This window comes from Neolamprologus brichardi, unplaced genomic scaffold, assembly GCF_056152115.1.
Source record: "Neolamprologus brichardi isolate AB-2024 unplaced genomic scaffold, ASM5615211v1 NODE_ptg000036l+_length_2141236_cov_1, whole genome shotgun sequence".
Taxonomy (NCBI): domain Eukaryota; kingdom Metazoa; phylum Chordata; class Actinopteri; order Cichliformes; family Cichlidae; genus Neolamprologus; species Neolamprologus brichardi.
In genome coordinates, this window is record NW_028270138.1 from 532927 (window position 1) to 555153 (window position 22227).

Sequence of the window (22227 nt, forward strand, 5' to 3'; positions counted from 1 at the left end):
ATTATCTGGCTCATTTGTCTTTTAGGTTATGTGGCCCAGGCTCATAGAAAACAGGTCTGGCCCGGATCTGGCATCAAGCTGGCACTTCTGACTGACTGGTGTCATGGCAGGGTGTATGTCAACAAGTTGTGGGCCAGGTCTGGCAATGATGGCACTATTTATGTTCCTATTTTCCTATTTTAGTTAGAAGACCCAAATGCCATGTTGCAATACTATACTGCTATGGTAGCCAACGTTTCAAATGCAGATTTGACAGGTTTGTGAGTGTACACTTTATCCAAAACCTAGTGACGGTTTACTCAGGTTTACCACTGGGTGGCTGTAGCTCCGGAGGTAGAGCGGGTCACCTAATGATCAGAAGGTTAGTGGTTTGATCCCTGCATGTCGATAGTGTGAATGTGTATGAATGTGGTTAGGAAATACTCAGTTTAGAGAAAGTGGGTGAATGTTGTATAGAGCACATCATGTTGCTTTTGCACTATTACATTCCGGAACATGTTGTTATTACATGGCCTGATTAAGGTACACATTAGGCTGACATCTGGGGCCAGAGCTGAAACTGTTCTGGGCCATCACAGGGCCAGCAGTGTGTCTGCAACTGCCCTTGTGCTGGCCCATGTGTGGGCCACCACTGGCAAAAAAGATCTGGGCCACCAAAGGGCCGTCATTCTTTGTGGTATGTTGGCCATGAGTAAGCACTTTGTGTGGGCCAAGTCCGGGCCAAACCAATTTTGCTATGTGGGTAGTCAAAACATCTCCTAAAGTGCAATGTTTGTCACGTGGCTACAGCGGTTAATATCTGTCAAAAGTGGTCCAAGGTAAAAACAGTGGTGAACCACTGACAGGCTCAGGGGTGGCCAAGGCCCGCTGATGCACATGGGGAGCAAAGGCTGGCCCATGTGGTCCAATCGAACAGATGAGCTACAACTTTGATTCATATGGCTTGGTTTAGTTACTCGTCTGCCTCCTTTAGCAATAATGATATTTGTAATAAAAGTAGCCTATTTCCAGTTCTGGAGGCCAGAATCTATAAATTGGAGACTTGGCTGCCCTTCAAAAAACCCATAGCTTTCCAGGCCCCTGTAGCCGGTGCAGCTTAAGGTTTCAGACAGGAAAAGAGGATGGCTGGGTGACGGTGAAGAGGAAGCACAGTCTTAAATAGAAGCTCCAGGTTCATGTGTCTAACCATTTTTCCCCACTCAGTGACCTCACCTGCCGGGGATCAAACCCTGGCTGTTGGTGATTCTGTTCTGAGACAGGTGAAGCTAGAGACACCAGCAACCATAGTCAATTGTCTTCCAGGGGCCAGAGCAGGTGACACTGAGATGTGCTGGTGCTGGTGTGACTAGTAGTGGTGGGCGGATCGATCCAAATATCGATAGTATCGATCCCAAGTCGGGATCGGTATTGGATCGATACTAGCCTGGTTAGATCGATTCTTTACTTTGAGTTCTGCTTGTTTGCTCTGCTGTGCTTTCGGCAAAAACGAAACAGCCAGGCTGGACTCGCCGCTCCTGTATCAGCGGTTCTGTTCGATATTTTTTCGATAAAAAAAAATGTTCATGCCTTTTTAATTTGTCATTTATTAAAATGAAACAACAAAGTAATAAAAAAATAAATCTATCTGATGGAGAAGTCACTCATCTTTGGAAAAGAGAGTTTATTACAGAGAAATGTCTCTTTCCAAAATAAAAGCTATACTATACGCTTCTTCTGGGCTATATTCTCAGCAGCATATTAAACATATCAGGTCCCCATAAGGAGAATCATGTGTTAACGGCTGTCTAAATGACTCGGGTAAAGTTTGTAGCATGCGTGCTTGTTGTTTTTGTCTGCTTCCACTTGTCTTTGCACTAGGATGATGTCGCGTAAATGTGCAGTCATATTCGTTGTGTTCTCACTAGTGCTGTCAGCGTTAATCTGAAATGACGTTAACGCCACAACACGGCAAATCTCCGTTAACGAGCTACCGCGGATCGCCCCGTGCGTGGGGCTGGACGGCCAACACGTTAACGAGCTAACTGCGCTAACGCACTAGTTCCCACCCATGTAATTGAGCATTGCTGGCACATCCAACATACTGTTTTACTTTAGTCCATGACGCGCTTACCTTCAGGGTCATAGGTCACATGAAAACCAAAATAGTTCCAAACGCCAGATCTGAATGAGGGTGGGGGAGGTTCAATTTGCCATGTTGCAACGAGCTTAGCTTCTGTCTTGCTAGCTTGCGCTGCGCTCAGTGGATCTGCGCTCGACAGTGCAGCCTAGGCGGAGTAGTCGAACGCAGATTCACTGAGCGCTCAACACAGACAGCATCATCAGAAGGAAAGTTGATAAAAAAATTAAAAATTTTGTATTGTTCGATACATATGCGCACCGAACCGAAAGCACTGTATCGAACGGTTCAATATCGATACGAGTATCGTTGCACCCCTAATATATATAGATAGATAGCTAGATAGACATATACATACAGTATATACAGCCATCTGTAAAACATGGTTGTGTCATGGTTTGGGTTGGTCAGTAATGTTGGGGTTCTTGTTAAAACTGATGGAATTATGAACACAGAAAAGATCTTCAGATTTTGATCCATCATGTAATATCATTTGGAAAGCATGTGATTGGCATTCTCTGACATGGCAGTGATCCCAAACACATTGCCAGTGCAGTGAAATCATGCCTAGAATGGGAAAAAAGGGGGGCTGGTATTAAAAACGCTCTGGAATGTGCTTAGAGAAGTCTGGAGCACTATTCTTGAAGATTACTTACTAAGCGATTACAAGACAGTTTGTCTAAGAGAGTTTAAGTTGTGTTAAAGAATGAAAGTGTTTATATCAAAGATTGAAGCTAAAACCTATTTGTGTAACACATGTTGTTCAATAAGTTTTCAATAAATTGCAGCATGTATTTAAAATTTTTTCTAAATAATAAAAATCTCAAATTTTGCACAGAAATGTACACTGATAGAAAAGCACATCTGTTGGAAAAACAAAGAAAAATGTGTGCGTGCACATGTGTATGGCTGGGCCTGGGCTTGTTGAGCCGTGGCCCCTGTGGTACCTGGCCATGGAGTGGAGGGCCAGGTGCCTCCCTATTGCTCCCAGGTAGACGCTGCTGCCCCTAATACTGTTCTGTCGTGCTCGTTGACCCACTCCCTTGGTGATACGGGTGTGGCCTCAGGTCTTCGGTACTCTTGGGGAGCTGTGGATAGCCTGGATATCCTTGATGTGTCTGACTCCAGCTGCTGGGGGGCATTGCTGCGGCCTCCCACCCTCATTATCGAGTACATTTCGTGTCAAAGACGCACTCACACTCTCTCTCGCTCACACCACAAGAAGATTGTTGATTTATGTATCTGTGCATATTTTAATGTTCCAGTTAGTTTTTTCTGGTGCAGCAGTCATTGATACATCATATATGTCTATTTGTACAATATCCTTTTATATCCTATTTGTGTTTATATAACACAAGTAGAACAGGAGCCTTCAGAGAACTTATAGAGTTGATCTTGGAAAAGCAAAATGTGTTTGGCACAACAGTGCATTCAGGTCATAATTCTTATATATAATTAGTATATAATAATAATCTTTTTCTTGAAATGACAACATGACAGAGAAGTCACTCAAACAAAAACAAAAACAAATAGATGAGCTGAGATCTCTTTAAATGCCATCTGAAGCTGCAGGTGCTGAAATGCTCATAATGATGATGTAGAAACTGCACAAATGGAAGACACGATTACATTATTTGAAATAATGTGTTTGCAGATAATTGTGTTGATAACAGACTAGTGCTATAAACGTTGCAGTAAAGTTTGTAGCAGCCTGTAGCCCAGAATGATGAATGTGACAGTCTTTATAGTCAACAGTGTTATTTTCCTGTTCCATATAATAACACGTTATTGCTAATTTAGTTTCCCTTATATTGGAGCTCTGAGCTCAATCACTGTGCATCACTCTGACAATGATGGCGTGTCAGGGATTCTGCAGCCCAAAAGGTTAACCATGTTGCACTTAGTGGTAATTCTACTGTTTGAAAACTTGTTTGGTGATATATATATATATATATATATATATATATATATACTGAAATAATAACAGTTTATACAAAAGTTTGATATTTAAACTTGTTATTAAATGTTTTTAATAGCAAGAGAATGTTTTTTTTTGTTAATGTTAATTTCACAGTGTAGTGGCTAAAGCATAACAATAAATAGACTGCATTCATAAAGCACTCCTATACTCTTATTTACCACTTAGCACTTAATATTACACATTCACCGATTCCCACAGCTCTGCACAAAGGGGCAGTCACTGGGTTTAACAGTATTGTGTAAGAACACACCAATGTGCAAACTGAAAGAAGCCCCCGGTAACCCACCAACAACCCAACTGGTGGGTGTTGACCAGTGCTAAAGGTCTTCTTTCAGATACTTGATGAACTGACGCCCAGTACACATTAAATATTTTGAACTTTGAATCATGTAGAGCTTATCTTCTGTCCAGAGAAGAACTAAAATATGAAACTGGATTTTCTTTTCTTTGTGTCTCAAGCCAAATTAACATACTATCTCAAGAAGCAGAGATAAACTAACACTCCCAAGGGTTTATTTCCTCACTTTTTAAAGCTTGACAGATAATTCCAAAGCCGTCTCTTATTTTGAAGGGTAAAGATAATTGCTGTGTTTCAACACTATTGTCACATGACACGACTGCTTCAAATTGAAGATAAACAGCAGTAAGAGTAATAAATAAACAAGAAAACGTAACTGATGAGCTGCACAGACACAATTTCATGATGAATCATACGGGCAACTGGCGCATTTGAGCTAAGTAGCCCATCAGAGACTTCTGACCTTAAAACCATTAAACATCATGCAAAGTTTAACAGTACATCAAATCTAGTTTTTTTTTAACTTTTCTTTTACTCAGCTAAAGGAAGATGACATAGGTGACATATACTCACCCACTAAAATCTAATTCTTTATAAATAAGTACAATACAACATGACTCACTTTCTCATCAAATTGTGAAAACTGTGACACTTCAGATACTGCTGTGGGATTAATATCCTCATTTAGTAAGATCTGAGAGAAGGAAGTACACTTGATCTCAGAGTCTTTGAAAACAGCAAACTTGGTACAGGAATTTAAAAAAAAAAAAACTCTTAAAGTCCAAGTTAGGCTGGTCAGACAAAGAAAGGTCCGTGTCCATTGTTAGCCTACGTCAAAGAGCTGACCAATAAAGATAAAACAATCCATGTTTTATGCATTGTTTGCTCATTCAAAGGATGAAATCCAACATCTCTCTTAACAGGGTAGCTGTGGTTCAGGAGGTAGAGACTGAAGAAGAAGAACGCTTCTCCCACTGAAAACGCTACGACCAGATGATCAGAATCAACCTTTTGGGACTCAGGAGGTAGAGTTTGGTTACCTCGCTGGTGGGGAAGGAGCCAGAGCTGGTGTGTGAGATTGGGAAATGCCAACTACATAAAGTCAGCCTTCGAGCTCGGGAGCCAGTTTTCTGGAGATGGGTTGGAACCTGTTCCACCGTAAGCCTGGAGAATGCTCCACCCAGGGACTTTATTGTTCTGCTGGGGGCGTCAACGCTCACGTGGGCACAGTGTCACCTGGAGGGGTGTGATTCTGAGCCCCATCTGAAACCAAGTAGTTTTTTGTTGTTGGACTTCTTTGCTAACCACAGTTTGTCCGTTACAAAGGTTTCATAAGTGCACATGGCGCCAGGACAACTTAGGTCCAGGTCAATTATCAGTTTTGTTATTGTATCACCAGACTACGCTCGGGTCAACACAGTTACTGGGCTGTCATCTTATCATCACCTGATGGTGAGTTGGATCAAGATGCTGAACAGACCGGCAGACCCAATCTTACAGAGAGGGTGAACTGGCTCTGTAAAAAACTTCCTGGCTCTGGCTTGATTGCAGTTGTTGCTGCTAAGGGCGGCCCAACCAGTTATTAGGTTTAGAGGACAGTCACGTTTTCACTGTTTAATAACCTGAAACATTTATGTGTAAAAACATAAAAAAATAGGAAATCATGTTGGCGGTGGCTGTAGCTCAGGTGGTAGAGCAGGTCATCTACTGATCGGAAGGTTGGTGGTTCGATTCCTGGCTTCCCCTAGTCTGCATGCCAAATATCCTTGGGCAAGATACTAACCCCAAATTGCTCTCCGATGCATCCATCGGAGTATGAATGTGTGTGAATGTTATCTAGAAAGCACCTAGAGAAATGTGCTTGTGCGAATGGGTGAATGCACAAGTTGTGTAAAGCGCTTTGAGTGCTCAGAAGAGTAGAAAAGCGCTATATAAGAACCAGTCCATTTACCATGTTGAGCATTCACACAGATTTGTGCAGTCAAAATGTTACGTGTTGGCTGCTTCTTAGTGGGTTTCCTGGGTTTCTTTTCTGTGTGTGTGTGTGTGTGTGTGTGTGTGTGTGTGTGTTATAGCATTATGATCCTCTGTGTTTAAATAAAATACATTCTGTACAGTAAACGTAAGGAGTAGGGCTGGGTTTTTATAATCGATTTATCGATTAAAATCGATTCTGGCTTGGATAACGTAAAATCGATTCATTAAAATCCTATATAAATTTATTTTGCCCCAAATGCCAGAATCTCTGGTGAAATCTCACAAAATTTCAACAACCACCAAACAGCTAAGACAGTAAATGAGAGCAGGAACACAGATTCTGCACAAAGACTTAAACACACAGCGCGACCCGCGGATCAGAATCAGTGAGATGTGACTTTCTCACAGTCGGGGCTGAAAGCCGACAGCTCGCCGATTCTAAAGCTGTTAGTTTGCGCTCTCTACAAACAATATTGACCGAACCAGCAGCAAAAGAAGATCCAAACTACGCTTCACATAAACATCGTCATGGATTCACTCTGACTTTTACTGTTTTGCTTCGACCTCGATGCACAGCTCTCTCTCTCTCTCTCTCTCTCTCTCTGTTTTCTGCATTATTCTCTTGCTTGTTACGCTACGCTTGTAAGTCTACCGTTGTTTACAGCGCTGTCGGCCGACGTTTTTTTTTCTGTTTTATATACTTCCGAAAATAAAACCTAATTTCTGCTGTTCAATACTGAACAAATTGAAACTTTCTAAAATTATGCAAAATGCAAAACGCCGTGTCTGTAATCAAACCGCTGTAACATCAGAGGTGATGTTCATGTGTTGATTAATGGTTTTCTTTTGTTTTTGATGTACTGCAGAATATTTTTATAAAATCCAGAACAGGAAAATCAGCTTCATGTTTGTCTGTTTTATCTTCAGCTACTTTGACACAAAGGCCTCTGCTGTGATGCTCACACCTTTGATAAAGTCTGGAAAGTGTCAGCTTCCTTTTTATAGATACAAAAATATGTAAATGTACTGATCTGAATTATAATATTTCTGACTGTCAAAATTTCCCAGATTCAAATCGAATCGAATCGAATTAAATCGAATCGTGGATCGAATCGATTCAAGACCTTGTGAATCGGAAGTGACGATACCCAGCCCTAGTAATTTACCATTTAGTAAGGTTCACTGCCACACAGTTCTGTCCTGGAGTTCTTCACGTTCATGTTCGAGTGGAGCTCAGATTATATGAACATGTCTGATGTCTGGATCTGAATAATATCTGTCAAAAAGCAAACAGCTTTCCATCACTGCCTCATTTAAATGTACTCATATCTGTAGCATATTTATGGTGATAAGACAATAATAGAGATTCAGCAGCAATGATGTGGCTCTGAATACAAAGCAGCAGCAACAAACAAAGAGATGACCTTGATGGCTCAAAGGTCATCCGGTTTGCACAGATGACAAGCCTAACTGGTGATAAAGAAATAAATGCAGTAATTACAGACATGCCCAAGTATTTTTTGAACCACTTTGAAAATTGCAGGCCACACAGTGAATCAGACAGCAGCTAAGGCAATTAACACAGAGAGACACTATGGTAATGAGGCTATGGTGCTTGTAAGGTCACTCACGTTGTGCATGTTAAGCCACAACTCAGGGCAGCGTTTCTTTGCCACTTGATTAATTGAAGGTGACATAAAGGTAAGAGGTGCAGAGTTAATTTATCTGATTTGTCCTACACTGACAGCTGCTAAATAATACAATCTTCATGAGTTTATTTAATCATCTTCCTGATCTGAGGCATTGTGTCGATCTTTTCAAGAAGATGCCACAAACCTTGTTCTTGTTCTGGACTGAAAACATTCATGGTCTGGAGGGAATTATCAGTCTTGGTAGAGTCATGCAGTCTTGGACTGTACTTGTCAGCTATGTCTTCGTCCTGTAAATGCATCTTCCATGGATGTTCAGCTTGAGCTTCATTTAAATGTGCTCAGAATTATGAAAGAACTAACAGTCATGACTCAGTCGATGCTCAGCTGTGCACAGAGGGGAAACTCATCACAATGAAATGGAATCAGGCCTCATTTTACAGCTATAAATAAAATTAGACATTCATTTGCATGTTATTGAGTGAATAAGTATTTGATCTCCTCTGACCCAACCAGAATTCTGGCTCCCACAGATTGGCTGTGTGCCCATGTGACACACAGATTACAGTCAATCAATCAATTACAGATAATCCTGATCTCACTTCATTATGTGTATAAACCACACCTGTCCACATAATCATCATGGGCAAGACCACAGAGCTGTTAAAAGATGTCAGGGACAAGACTGTAGACCTGCAGGATACTAGAATAGTAGGGGTGCAACGATACTCGTATCGATATTGAACCGTTCGATACAGTGCTTTCGGTTCGGTACGCATATGTATCGAACAATACAAAATTTTTAATTTATTTTATCAACTTTCCTTCTGACGATGCTGTCTGTGTTGAGCGCTCAGTGGATCTGTGCTCGACAGTGCAGCCTAGGCGGAGTAGTCAAACACAGATCCACTGAGCGCAGCGCAAGCTAGCAAGACAGAAGCTAAGCTCGTTGCAACATGGCAAACTGAACCTCCCCCACCCTCATTCAGATCTGGCGTTTGGAACTATTTTGGTTTTCATGTGACGTATGACCCTAAAGGTAAGCGCGTCATGGACTAAAGTAAACTAGTATGTTGGATGTGCCAGCAATGCTCAATTACATGGGTGGGAACTAGTGTGTTAGCGCAGTTAGCTCGTTAACGTGTTGGCCGTCCAGCCCCACACACAGGGCGATCAGCGGTAGCTCGTTAACGGAGATTTGCCGTGTTGTGGCGTTAACCTCATTTCAGATTAATGCTGACAGCACTAGTGGGAACACAACGAATATGACTGCACATTTACTCCGACATCATCCTAGTGCAAAGACAAGTGGAAGCAGACAAAAACAACAAGCACGCATGCTACAAACTTTACCCGAGTCATTTAGACAGCCGTTAGCACATGATTCTCCTTATGGGGACCTGATATGTTTAATATGCTGCTGAGAATATAGCCCAGAAGAAGCGTATAGTAGAGCTTTTATTTTGGAAAGAGACATTTCTCTGTAATAAACTCTCTTTTCCAAAGATGAGTGATTTCTCAATCAGATAGATTTATTTTTTTATTACTTTGTTGTTTCAGCAACATTAAATTTAAAAACTGCACTTTTGAGTTAAAATATATATTTATAATTTCAATAAATGACAAATTAAAAAAGCATGAATATTTTTTTGTATCAAAAAAATATCGAACCGTGACACCAAAGTATCGAACTGAACCGTGAATTTTGTGTATCGTTGCACCCCTATAGAATAGCTAACAAGACCGATACCAAGAATGTTGGTGAGAAGCTGACGTGATTATTTGGAAATGAGAGAAACATAAAACGCCCATTGATTGCTCTGGTCTGAACCTCTTGTCTCATGGGGTGTAATGTATTAAATAATGTATAATGAGACAGTATGGCACATTTGAAGACCAGAAGAAGATGAAATTTAATTTGACTTCATGGAAATGCTGTGCCTCTTACAAAGATCACCACATATTGTAACGGCACAGGTTTGGCTTTTCTTAAAGGGATTTTAAATCAAACACGATGTGACTGAAGTGCACATTTTCAGCATTAAATCAATTCAACGTGTTAAACAAAAACTTTGCATTAAGTATTTAGGGATTATTGGCACTTTTATAAAAATATATTACACATATACATGGTAGAAAATGAAATTACTGTTTTTATGAATGAATGAGTCTAGAACTCGTGGAAATTTCCTGTATTTCCTTCCTGATGCGCTTATCCTGAATCTTTTTTTTTTGTTTGCTAGTTTTAGGGGTATCTCTCTGCTAAACTCTGTTAATCTTATAAGAGTCAAATTAAGGAGTCAAATGGTAATATACAATACAATTTGATTTATATAGCACCTTTAAAACCGAGAGTACACCAAAGTGCTTCACAGTAAGGAATAAACAGGAAATGATTACACTGAACAGTAAGTCATTAAAACAAGGTAAACAAAGGCATTAATAAGTAGAGATAGGGAGAACTGAGAAATGAGTAGCGATACAGCAGTTAGTGAGCGGTGAAAATTCGCAAGTAGGAAAAGCCGGGTTAAATAGGTAAGTTTTCAAGCGTGCTTTAACCCTCTCAAGGCAGGCGTTGCCGATTTGCAACAGTTGTAAAATATGTATGTGGGGTAATCAGGTTGTTAGTTTATGAGATTTTTTTACTCAAAAGTACCACTGCAGGACTTGGTGGTGCATTAGCAACAAAACGTTTAATTTGACTCTGAGAGGGTTAAAGGATTGAATGGAGTCAGAGGCACGAATGGTAGCAGGCTCTGTAGCATCCAGAGGTTTGATGCTACAGAGGCAAAGGCACGACCACCCCTAGTCTTCAGACGGTGCCTGGGCTGGGCCAGAAGAAACTGACCAAATGATCGTAAAGAACAGCTGGGAGTATAGAGACTGAGGAGGTCGGTGAGATAGTCAGGCACGAGGTTGTTTAGGCATTTGAACGTAAGCAGCAGAACTTCAATACGAAGTTTAGGAGTCAGCCGATGTAAATCAGGGAGCGCTGGAGTAATGGAGCCAAACTTTCTAGTTCCGGTTATGAGACGAGCCGCAGCGTTCTGAACGAGCTGTAATCGTTGGAGGTGAGCGAGGTGGAGTCCAGAGTAGAGACTCAGGCATGGATACGTTTATAGTAATATGTAGTGCTTTTACTCTTAAATAAGGTTCATGTAACATTAGGCTGATGTGTCCCTCACAAAATAGTGGAAATGCTTCTTTTTTCTAGGTACTTGTGTGGTGATCTACATGTAGGTAGTGCATTAATACTGTGGAGTGGAAAAGGAGGTAAGAGAGCAATTTATTTGATCTGTAACATTGTCTTTTTTGCTTAAGTAAACATCCTAAACCAATGCAGGAGACTCAGATTTGGTCCTCTGCATCATTCTGAGAACACAATCCTGTTAGTAGCAGCAGCAACACACCACCAAAACCTTCTGCTTTTCCTTCGAATCTTGATTGTGTAATTAAAAATCCACTCTGGTGTTGTACAGACGCAACGTTGAAAACATTTATGAACTTAACTGTTGATGTCATAATGCCATGAGTTCCTTTTGATAAAATATTCTGAGCTGTCAGTAAAGATCCAAACAGAAAACTGTACACAGCGACATCAGAGTTTTCTCTACCACTCCATACTGCAGAGCATGAACTGGGTCCAGAACTCCATATGAACATCTGGATTTAGTAATGCTTTGTTTCAAGTTGTCATTTTGATGTGCAACATGGAACCTTAAACACGACACAGACGAAGCTGTGGAACCTCCCGTCACGTCGATATGCTTTAGCTGCTAACTGATTGCCATTTGTCTAATTAATCAATCCCCAGCTAACATCAGCTATTAATTCACTGACGAGCAGGGTCACAGCACACTCCTCACACACATAAATCTTTGCCTGTTACTGATCCAAAAATAACTGCACAGCTTGATTTGTCTGATTAATCTCTGTGGTGCACTACAAAGCGAAAAGACCTCATTATTTAGCTTGTTTTTTTTTATCCATGGATTCGAGATATCAGCACAACTGTAGGACTCTGCTGGAAGCTAGTAGCAATAAAAACACCCTAAGCTTTAAGTGTTCAGTGAAAATGTCCATTTATTACACACACAGTCCATTTTAGGTCTCAAGTGGGAAACTATTGATTGAACCACAAATCTAACAAAACAGCTTAAACTGAGTAACACCCACTTTCCAATATCAATCCAGAAACATGACTCAGCAAGATGTTGCTCTTAGAAAAAAAAAACAATCTGCTATTCTCCTGAGGCAATCTAATGTTTTCAATCAGCAGCCAACATCAGCTGCTGCTGGTGCGGCTGCCAGTGCTGCCAGTGCGTTCCAACTGGCATCAGACCAAATGGCTACATTTGGCCTAACATATAACACCTCAACAGTCATTGTGGAAATATAACACAAGGACTTTCACTCCTAACTTCCCTTCACCCACTTTCTATCTTCATTTTTCTTTTTTCATTCCTCCCACCATCTCATTTCTCTGTCCTGCTCCGTTACTTTATTTCCCTTCCCATTCCTTGTGTCTGCTGGTTTGACACTTTTTGGCCGAGTTCCCAGTAAACAGTATGGAGGAACAGCTATTACACACAGTGTGCTCTGATCAGAGACGTTTCAGATCACAGCGACAGAGATGCTTCTCATCACACCTGGAACTCGTTTGGAACTCGGGTCACAAAGGTCGTCCGCCTGACTCCAGCAAGCTGCCTCGGACATTATGGTAAGTGAAACCAGCGAATATACATGCTAAGAAGTCTGCCTCTCCGTGAATCGCTACCTTATCGTGGTGGAGGGGTTTGTGTGTCCTAGGGATCCCAGGGGCTATGTTGTCTGGGGGCTATGTTGTCTGGGGGCCCTGGTTGGGTCTCCCATGGTAAATTGGTCCTGGGTGAGGGACCAGACAAAGAGCGATTCAGAAGACCCTTATGAGGAAAACATCGAGGGAACAGTTTACCCTGCCCTGGAGCCAGGGCCGGGGAGGGTGCCCGAGGGCGAGCATCCGGTGGCCGGGCCTTAGTCCGAAAAATGGCCCATCCTCCCGCAGGCCCACCACCGGCAGGAGGCGCCATAGGGGTCGGGTGCATTGTGTGTCAGGCGGCGCCCAGGAGCGGAGGCCCTGGCGGACTGATCCTCGGCTGCCAAGACTGGCAATAGGGACATGGAATGTCACCTCTCTGGTGGGGAAGGAGCCTGAGTGCATGAGGTTGAAAGGTACCGGCTAGATATAGTCGGGCTCACCTCTACGCATGGCTTGGGCTCTGGAACCAGCCTCGTGGAGAGGGGCTGGACTCTGTCTCAGTCTGGAGTTGCCCCTGGTGAGAGGTGACGGGCGGGGTGGGCATTCTAATATCCCCTCGGCTTGCTGCCGGTACGTTGGGGTTCTTCCCGGTGGATGAGAGGGTTTGTTCCCTGCGGATGAGAGGGTTTGTTCCCTGCACCTTAGGGTCGGGGAATGGGTCCTGACTGTCATCTGCGCTTATGCGCCGAGTGGCAGTTCAGAGTACCCAGCCTTCTCAGAGTCCCTGGGTGGGGCGCTGGAAGGTGCTCCACCTGGAGACTCTATTGTCCTACTGGGAGACTTCAATGCTCACGTAGGTAACAACAGCGAGACCTGGAGGGGCGTGATTGGATGGAACGGCCTCCCTGATCTGAACCCGAGCGGTGTTTTGTTATTGGACTTCTGTGCAAAACACAGTTTGGCCATAACGAACACCTCGTTCGAACATAAGAGTGTCCATAAGTGCACGTGGCACCAGGATGCTCTAGGCTGCAGGTCGGGCTGAGCTGTCAACCGATCACCACCTGGTGGTGAGTTGAATCAGGTGGCAGGGGAGGATGCTGGACAGACCCAGTGCACCTAAACGCGTAGTGAGGGTGTGCTGGGAACGCGTGGCAGAGGCCCCAATCCGCGAGATCTTCAACGCACACCTCCAGCAGAGCTTCAACAGCATTCCGAGGGAGACTGGGGACATTGAGTCCGAATGGACCATGTTCAGCACCTCCATTGCCGAAGCTGCTGCATTGAGCTGCGGTTGCAAGATGTTTGGTGCCTGTCGTGGTGGTAATCCCCAAACCAAATGATGGACACCAGAGGTGAAGGGAGCCACCAGGCTGAAGAAGGAGTCTTATCTGGCTTGGTTAGCCTGTGGGACTCCGGAGGCAGCCGACAGGTATCGACAGGCCAAGCGGAATACAGCTCCGGCAGTGGCTGAAGCAAAAACTTGGGTGTGGGAGGAGTTGGGAGAGGCCATGGAAAAAGACTTTCGGACTGCCTCGAAGAGATTCTGGCAAACCGTCAGGCGTCTCAGGAGGGGAAAGCAGTGCTCTACCTGCACTGTGTATAGTGCTGGCGGAGCGCTGCTGATGTCGACTGAGAAAATTGTCAGGCGGTGGAAGGAATACTTCGAGGACCTCCTTAATCCCACTGACGCGTCTTCCGAGGAGGAAGCAGAGTCTGGGGATGAGGGGAATGACCCGCCAATTTCCGGGGGTGAGGTCACTGAGGCAGTTAAACAACTCCTTGGTGGCAGAGCCCCTGGTGTTGATGAGGTCTGCCCCGAGTTCCTGAAGGCTCTGGACGTTGTAGGGCTGTCCTGGTTGACACGCCTCTGCAATGTTGCGTGGAGATCAGGGGCAGTACCCCTGGACTGGCAGACCGGGGTGGTGGTCCCCATCTTTAAGAAGTGGGACCAGAGGGTGTGTTCCAACTACAGGGGGATCACACTCCTCAGAGCTGAGTGTAAAAGCGAAGCTCTCAGTTTACCAGTCGATCTACGTCCCTACCCTCACCTATGGCCACGAGCTGTGGGTAGTGACCAAAAGAACGAGATCGCGGATATAAGCAGCAGAAATGAGCTTCCTCTGAAGGGTGGCTGGCCTCTCCCTTAGAGATAGGGTGAGAAGTTCAGCCATCCGGGAGGGGCTCAGAGTAGAGCCGCTGCTGCTCCACATCGAAAGCCATCTGAGGTGGTTCAGGCATCTGACAAGAATGCCTCCTGGGCTCCTCCTGGGTGAAATGTTCCGGGCATGTCCCACCGGGAGGAGGCCCACTGGCGCGATTATATCTCTCGGCTGGCCTGGGAACGCCTTGGTGTTCCCCCGGATAAGCTGGAGGAGGTGGCTGGGGAGAGGGAGGTCTGGGCTTCTCTGCTTAGGCTGCTCCCGAATAAAGCGGAAGAAGATGGATGGAGAAGTCTATCATTTCCAGAACACTGTTTTATGCCATTAGTGACTTGATGCCTGAAAACCACTGGGAAAATCACAAGGTTATTTCCACTGTCCAACTGGTCAACCACAGTAAGAAATACGTGCATGAGATGCAGTTACATAAATGTTCAAATTTCATGACTCTCAACTGAAGCATTTCTCCTACTTAAATGGATATGCAACCAGGAGAATTGGGAGATATTATACAGAGTTTTTAATCATGGGAATCGTGAGTAAAACTTCAAGCTTGCATAGAAGGAAGCATCATATCATCACACTGAAGGTTAGAGTGCTGACAAAACTGAAGAAGCAATCAACAGCCAAAATTAATGTACCTCTGTCTCAGTCTGAAGTCTACAGCTGTGGCATCACATTTAATTACAAATTGTATTAACAAAGAAATCCCCTACTGTCATCATTCATTTCCTTCCTCACCATGACAACAGTTTCTGAGAAAGATCAATAAATAACTGACCATGGGTCCACATCTGCATGTCAGTGAACAAAACTCTGGCAAAGTGCTTCATCGTACATTCATGAACTTTGTCCAAACTCACAGTCATGAAGCCGTCCAGTAATCCGGAGTCAGGTTTCGGTGGAGCCTGCAGTCGCTCCATGGACCACTTCTCGATGATAGAAGCCACCTGGCTGTTCTCGGTGTTGAGTATCCTGAAACCCGTCATGTTTACACCACTGTACCGGTAAGGTTCCACGTCCAGTGCAAACAGATCCTGGAAAGAATAGATACAATGTTAAACTCTATGTATCATTTTATCCCCACTTATCCCTGCTATAAGCTGAAAGGCAAGGTGTACCCTGGACAGGTTCGTCAGTCTACTATAGGTTTAATTCAACAAACCCAACTCACCTGTCAACTTGTCCATCACTACTGCACACAAGGAAGGGGTCAGAGGTGATCCTCACTGTAATCCCACCTCAACTTTGAACCCATAGGCCACTCCTACCCCACACTCCACCTTAATACTGCTGTCCTTATACATGTCCTGCACCACCTAACAGACTTTTATGCTACGCCTGATTTCCACACAGAAAAATTTTAGAATACCATAGTTCCTCTCTTAGTTCTATATACAAAGGCCCTGATGATTTAGAATAAACACCCTTAAAGCAAATATTGCATTTGCAGTATGTTTTCTTTGCAGGGAATTCACAAAAAAAAAAGTAAAGTAGAGAAAAAGAATAAGAGTGACAGCGTTTTGATCCCTGACAGCACTAACAGCCTTTCCAGGATGAGACGGAGCATTTACACTTTGATCTGAGTCAAATCTTTGACCTTGACATGTACACACAGGCATTTGTGGAATTTGTTATGTAGATACTGAGAGGAAGTTTATTCTGAGATAACCAAAGGCAAGGTTAGGACACATATGATCTCTAATGTGACAGATTTTAACGAGCTGTCAAGAAGGACTGCTATTGTGAAGACAACAACAATTTAATTTCAGTTCAATTCAGTTGTATTTATACAGCGCCAAATCACAACAACAGTCGCCTCAAGGTGCTTTATATTGTAAGGCAGACCCTACAATAATACATACCGAGAAAAACCCAACAATCATATGACCCCCTATTAGCAGCACTTTGGCGACAGTGGGAAGGAAAAACTCCCTTTTAGCAGGAAGAAACCTCCGGCAGAACCAGGCTCAGGGAGGGGCGGGGCCATCTGCTGCGACCGGTTGGGGCGAAACTGAACTATTGTGAAAGTTACGATGAAAAGAATATAATAATACATTTAAAAATTACATTAACAAAATGTCAACTGTTGTTGTCATTCGTCAGCACTGCATGTTCACTAGCAGTTTGCCAAAAACTAGTGTCATTGTGTACATGGCAAAAACTGTTTTATAGAAATCTTTTAAAGTATATTTGCTTTGACTGAAAGAAATTTTATTTTTGAAAGTTAGCTTTTTCCCTATGTGTACCAAAAGCAGCGATACTGTTCCAAATGTCTGAAATGATTGAAGGTTTGAAATGCTTTGTATGTATTATTGTAGGGTCTACCTTACAATATAAAGCGCCTTGAGGGGACTGTCGTTGTGATTTGGCGCTGTATAAATAAAATTGAAATTAAAAAATTAAAGTTGTTTGGCTCAAAGTGAGCAGATAGTTAAAGAAAAGCACCTGCCTCTTTCCTGATGCGTGCCCAAATGAAGTTGGGATGCCTTGGATCACCAGATGAAAAATCATGTCATCATCTCAGTCTCATCTTTTATTAATCTGCCACATCATTTAATTAAATATCCGGACTGTGAAAGTAAAATCATCGAATAAAGCACCGATGAATAGAATTACAACAGTGCATTTTATTTAATAATTTCTTCAGTTTTGATATCTCCAAACAAATGTGTCTGTGTAGGTTCTCCATCATCCAGCTCATGGTAATCTAAGGAGCTTGAAAAGAAAAGCAACTGGAAGATGATTCATCTCTTATCTAAGAAGCTTCTTCAGTTCTAAAACCAAACGGTGGAGAGTCTCAGATAATTAAACCCTGTGGGCGTTGTTCCTTAAGAGGCTTGTTGACACACTACTGATCGTGTGACTCATCACATGAGCCAAGGTGTGAAACTGGGTGTGGGTCCCAATCAGCCAGAGTTTCGGGTGAGTTCATTGTGAAACCTGGCCCCACCCTATCATGTGATTTCCTGAGGTCAGATGGCCCAGGATGTGAGTGGGCGTTAAGGCGTCTGGGGAGGGATCTCAAAACTGGATTATAGATGGCAGACAGTTGGTGTCGTAAGCCCCGCCCTCTGTTCAAAGATGGTCGCTCACAGTGGACACAGATGCTTCTTCCACTCCTCTTTCAAACCATCTGTCCTCTCTGTCCAAAATGTGAACACTGACATCCTCAAAGAGTGACCTTTGACCTTTAGGTGCAGATGTACAGCTGGGTCTTGTAGTCAGAAGACTACACAAGACTGCAAGACTCAGTCACAAGGTGACATACTTTGTATGTTACATACATACCGTAGCTCAGGGTGGAATTAGTAGCACTTTTTACACAGTAAGACTAAAATATTAATCAAGAAAAAGATGAAAAAGAAGAAAAATGAACAAACAATAACAAAAAGAGGAGGAAAAATATGATGGAATGAAGAAACATTTGGAAGATGAATCATTAAAAGATATCATCAGCTGATAAAGGAAGGATAAACCAAGAGAAAATAAGATCAGTTCTTTGTTCTTATGTTACAAAGTAGTGTGATATTATTTTCTTTGGCTCTGGAAAATGAATCACCCAGAAAAATAAATGAAATGAAGATTGAGAAGCTGCACCGTCTAATGTTTTGACCATGCAACAAATCTTTACGGCGATATGGAACTGTGAGTTTGATCTGATGAAGAAATGACTGTGCAGGAAGTCTCTGACTCTACTTACCAGTGTGGTAAATATATAGTGATAGTACTCTGTCATCATCCCCATGGCAAGAGCCTAAGAAAGACAGTGACAGGAGGGGCACATTGGGAGAGATTTATAAATAAATCAGGAAGCAGATAAAATGTTTTGTCATATTCTGCACACACACACACACACACACACACACTGTTTTGTAAGGCTGCATCGCTGTGTTACCATGTAATGTGAGAAGGCATATATTGTGCTACACTGCTGTAGCCCAGCAAAAACACAACCATGTGAGGACACAGCGCCCAGGGTGATCATGCATTTAGAATACTGCTAAAGTACAATATGCATAATTCTGTGGAACATCTGGAACATTAGCATCACCACACTAACATTCACAAGTAGTATTAAGCACTGCAGAGTGGAGCGATTGTAAAAGAGCTGCTTTTGTTTATTTTTATTTCACAAAATCCAAAACATCTTTTTTCAGTGTTAAACTATTGTTTTCAGTGTGTGAAAGGGTAAACATGGTATGTAAAAGGATTTAACATTTCTCGATAACAGAGCAGTCTGCAGAGCACTAATCCCTGAATATGCAAAGGTTTGTGTTACTGCATCATGTCATCACAAAGACGGATATGTTCCTGTAACATTAAATACATCTTCAAAGCAAAAAAAATGTGCTCATTGTGCTTGTAGCACACACGACTCTGAGTCTGAACGTGGCACATTTTCATGTAACACTTTTCTTCTAGTGGAAAAATAACCTGACTTCTTACTGTCATACTGTTGAGGAAAAGAAGTTCAAAGTTTTTCTGTGAGATTGTTTTATGATCTATTAGATGAATAATTACTATAACGCCTTGCCTCAGTTGTTCTCTTCTGCTCCCAGCATCAACAGTGAGCAACAGCCCTAGCTAATAGTAGCCTAGAAATAGAGTCAGCTAATCACTGATGTTAACAAACAGCAGACATTAAAGTACCATGTTCCAAACTCTATATAAGGACACCAAAGCACTGATCTGGCTTCAAATTTTATTTTACCAGTGACAATCTGACTGTGTAAGCAAGCAAAAACCAGCCAGCTGCTAAACTGGATATCAAGCCCTTTGTCTGTGTTAGCATCACCAAAGAAAAAGCTGCACTGAACGAATAAAGGCTTTCTAGCCAAACAGATATTTGGGGGTCAGCTCAGCACAGCATTTAGGCTACGTCCACACGTACACGGGTATTTTTGAAAACGGAGATTTTCCATTTTCGTTTTAAAAAATAATCCCGTCCACACGTAAAGGCAGAAATGAAGGAAAACGCTGCTAGGAACATGCCAAAGCAGCAGGTGGCGCTATATTCCTAACCGTGTAGAAATGTTGGCCAATCAGAAGTCTAGAAGCCTCGGTGGGAAAAAGTAAACAAAGCTGGGGCATAGAAGCAGAACCGAGTGGTATGTGTGGAGGGACAGTAACTGTGTGTGTATATGTAAGCATTTAAACACTGCAGAGACAATTAACAGTAACAGTATTGTAGAAATTCATTTCACCGAAACAATAACGTGGCGCACAGTGTGACGTCAAAAAAGGCGCACATCTTTGACGCTGCGTTTTCTCTGTTTTCCTCGTCCACACGTAAATGCAAAAACTGAGTTTTAGAAAATATCCACCCTGGCTGGAGTTTTTAGAAATCTGTTTTCAGTGACCGAAAACGCCGTTTAGGTATGGACGAAAGGTGCAAATGCATAGAAAAATCTGCGTTTTCAAAAATACCCGGGTATGTGTGGACATAATCTACATTTGTATGTACAGTCATGGCCAAATGTTTTGAGAATGACACAAATATTGTTTTTCACAAGTTTGTTTCTATGATAACAATTTGCAGAAGGTTGAGAAGAGTGATCAGATGAAAGGCAAAGTCCTTCTTTGCCATGAAAATAAACTTGATCCGAACAAACCCATCAGCACTGCACTTCATCGCTGCCATAGAAAGACCTGCTGAGATCATCACAATAATCTTCTCATTAACTCAGGTGTTGATGAGCACAAGGCTGGAGATCATGATGTCATGCTGACTGAGTTAGAATAGCAGACTGGATGTGTTAAAAGGAGGGTGATGCTTGAAATCATTGTTCTTCATGTTAACCATGGTTAGCTGCAAAGAAACACGTGCAGCCATCATTGCGTTACATAAAAACAGCTTCACAGGCGAGGGTGTTGTTGCTACGGAGATTGTGCCTAAATCAACCATTTATTGGATCATCAAGAACTTCAAGGAAAGAGGTTCAGTTGTTGTGAAAACGGCTTCAGGGCACAAAAGAGACTCCAGCAAGCACCAGGGCCGTCTCCTAAAGATGATTCAGCTGCAGGATTGGAGTGCCGCCAGTGCAGAGCTTGCTAGGAATGGCAGCAGGTGTGAGTGCATCTGCAACCACAGTGAGGTGAAGACTTTTGGAAGGTGGCCTGCTGAGGTGAAGTCATTTTCTCTGATGAAGCCCCTTTCCAATTGTTTGGGAAAAAGATTGTCTGGAGAAGAAAAGGTGAGTGCTACCGTCGGTCCTGTCCCACCCAACAGTAAGGCATCCTAAGACCATTCATCTGTGGGGCTGCCTCTCATCCAAGGGAGTGGGCTCACTCACAATTCTGCCAAAAAACACAGCCATGAATAAAACATCCTCCCACAGGAACGTCTTCCAACCATCCAAGAACAGTCTGGTGAGGAACGATGCCTTTTCCAGCCTGATGGAGCTCCGCCCCATAAGGCCACAGTGATGACTTAGTGGCTCGAAGAACAAAACACTGAAATTTTGGGTCGATGGCCGGAAAACTCTCCACACCTTAATCCAATTGACAAATTGTGGTGAATCCCAAAGAGGTAAACAAACATACAAAAACCCCACTAATTTTCACAAACACCATTATTATAAAAGAATGGGTCGCCATCAGTCAGGCCCAGAAGTTGGTTGACAGCATGCCAGGGCGAATTGCAGAGGTTATGAAAAAGAAGGGCCAACACTGGTCAAATATCGACTCTTTGCAAAAATGTGATGTAATTGACACTAAAAGCATTTGAAACGTATGAAATGCTTGTAATTATACCACAATAAATCCCAGAAACAACTCACACAAAGATCTGAAAACACCGAAGCAGCAAACTTTGTGAAAACTAATATTTGTGTCACTCTCAGAACGTTTGGCCACGACTGTATGTATTTATTTACTTACATGATGTTAGCTGAACATTTCAAAGGTCAAGTTGCTTTATTAGCTAATTTTATCAGCTATTCATTACCAGGTTCAGGCTAGAAACACTACATCTGACTGAAAATGCCTTTCGTTTAGCTCACTGAATGCATAAAGCCAAATGTTGATACATTTTTCCATTAGTAAGTTGTGTTTTGAAAAGAAGTCATATATTTGTAATTGCTAGTTGCATTCAAAGGCTTAGACAAAGACAAAGAGCATAAAACCTGGATATCCGATATAGAGCTTCTACTGATTCATGGTGAAAAGAGTTAGTATGAGAACAACCCTTGAAGAAATGCAAGCATCTCCGACTGGTCATGCATAGACCCATAACATGTTGGACAGATGTTACATCCCATCTGGCCAAGCAAGGTGTGGTAACGTGCAGAACATAACTCCCACA

At 42.7% G+C, this 22227-nt stretch overlaps 1 protein-coding gene across 3 annotated transcripts in view; it reads right to left on the minus strand.

Annotated features, from left to right (window-relative positions):
• grik2 (glutamate receptor, ionotropic, kainate 2) overlaps nucleotides 1-22227 on the minus strand; it is a 350278-nt gene that overhangs the window by 192519 nt on the left and 135532 nt on the right. For all 3 annotated transcript variants that reach the window (XM_087837590.1, XM_087837588.1, XM_087837589.1), the window contains exons 6-7: nucleotides 18625-18678; nucleotides 15785-15958 (exon numbers count right to left, since the gene is read on the minus strand). In XM_087837590.1, coding sequence (XP_087693716.1) covers nucleotides 15785-15958; nucleotides 18625-18678 — 228 coding nt within the window. The remainder of the gene's footprint in view (nucleotides 1-15784; nucleotides 15959-18624; nucleotides 18679-22227) is intronic.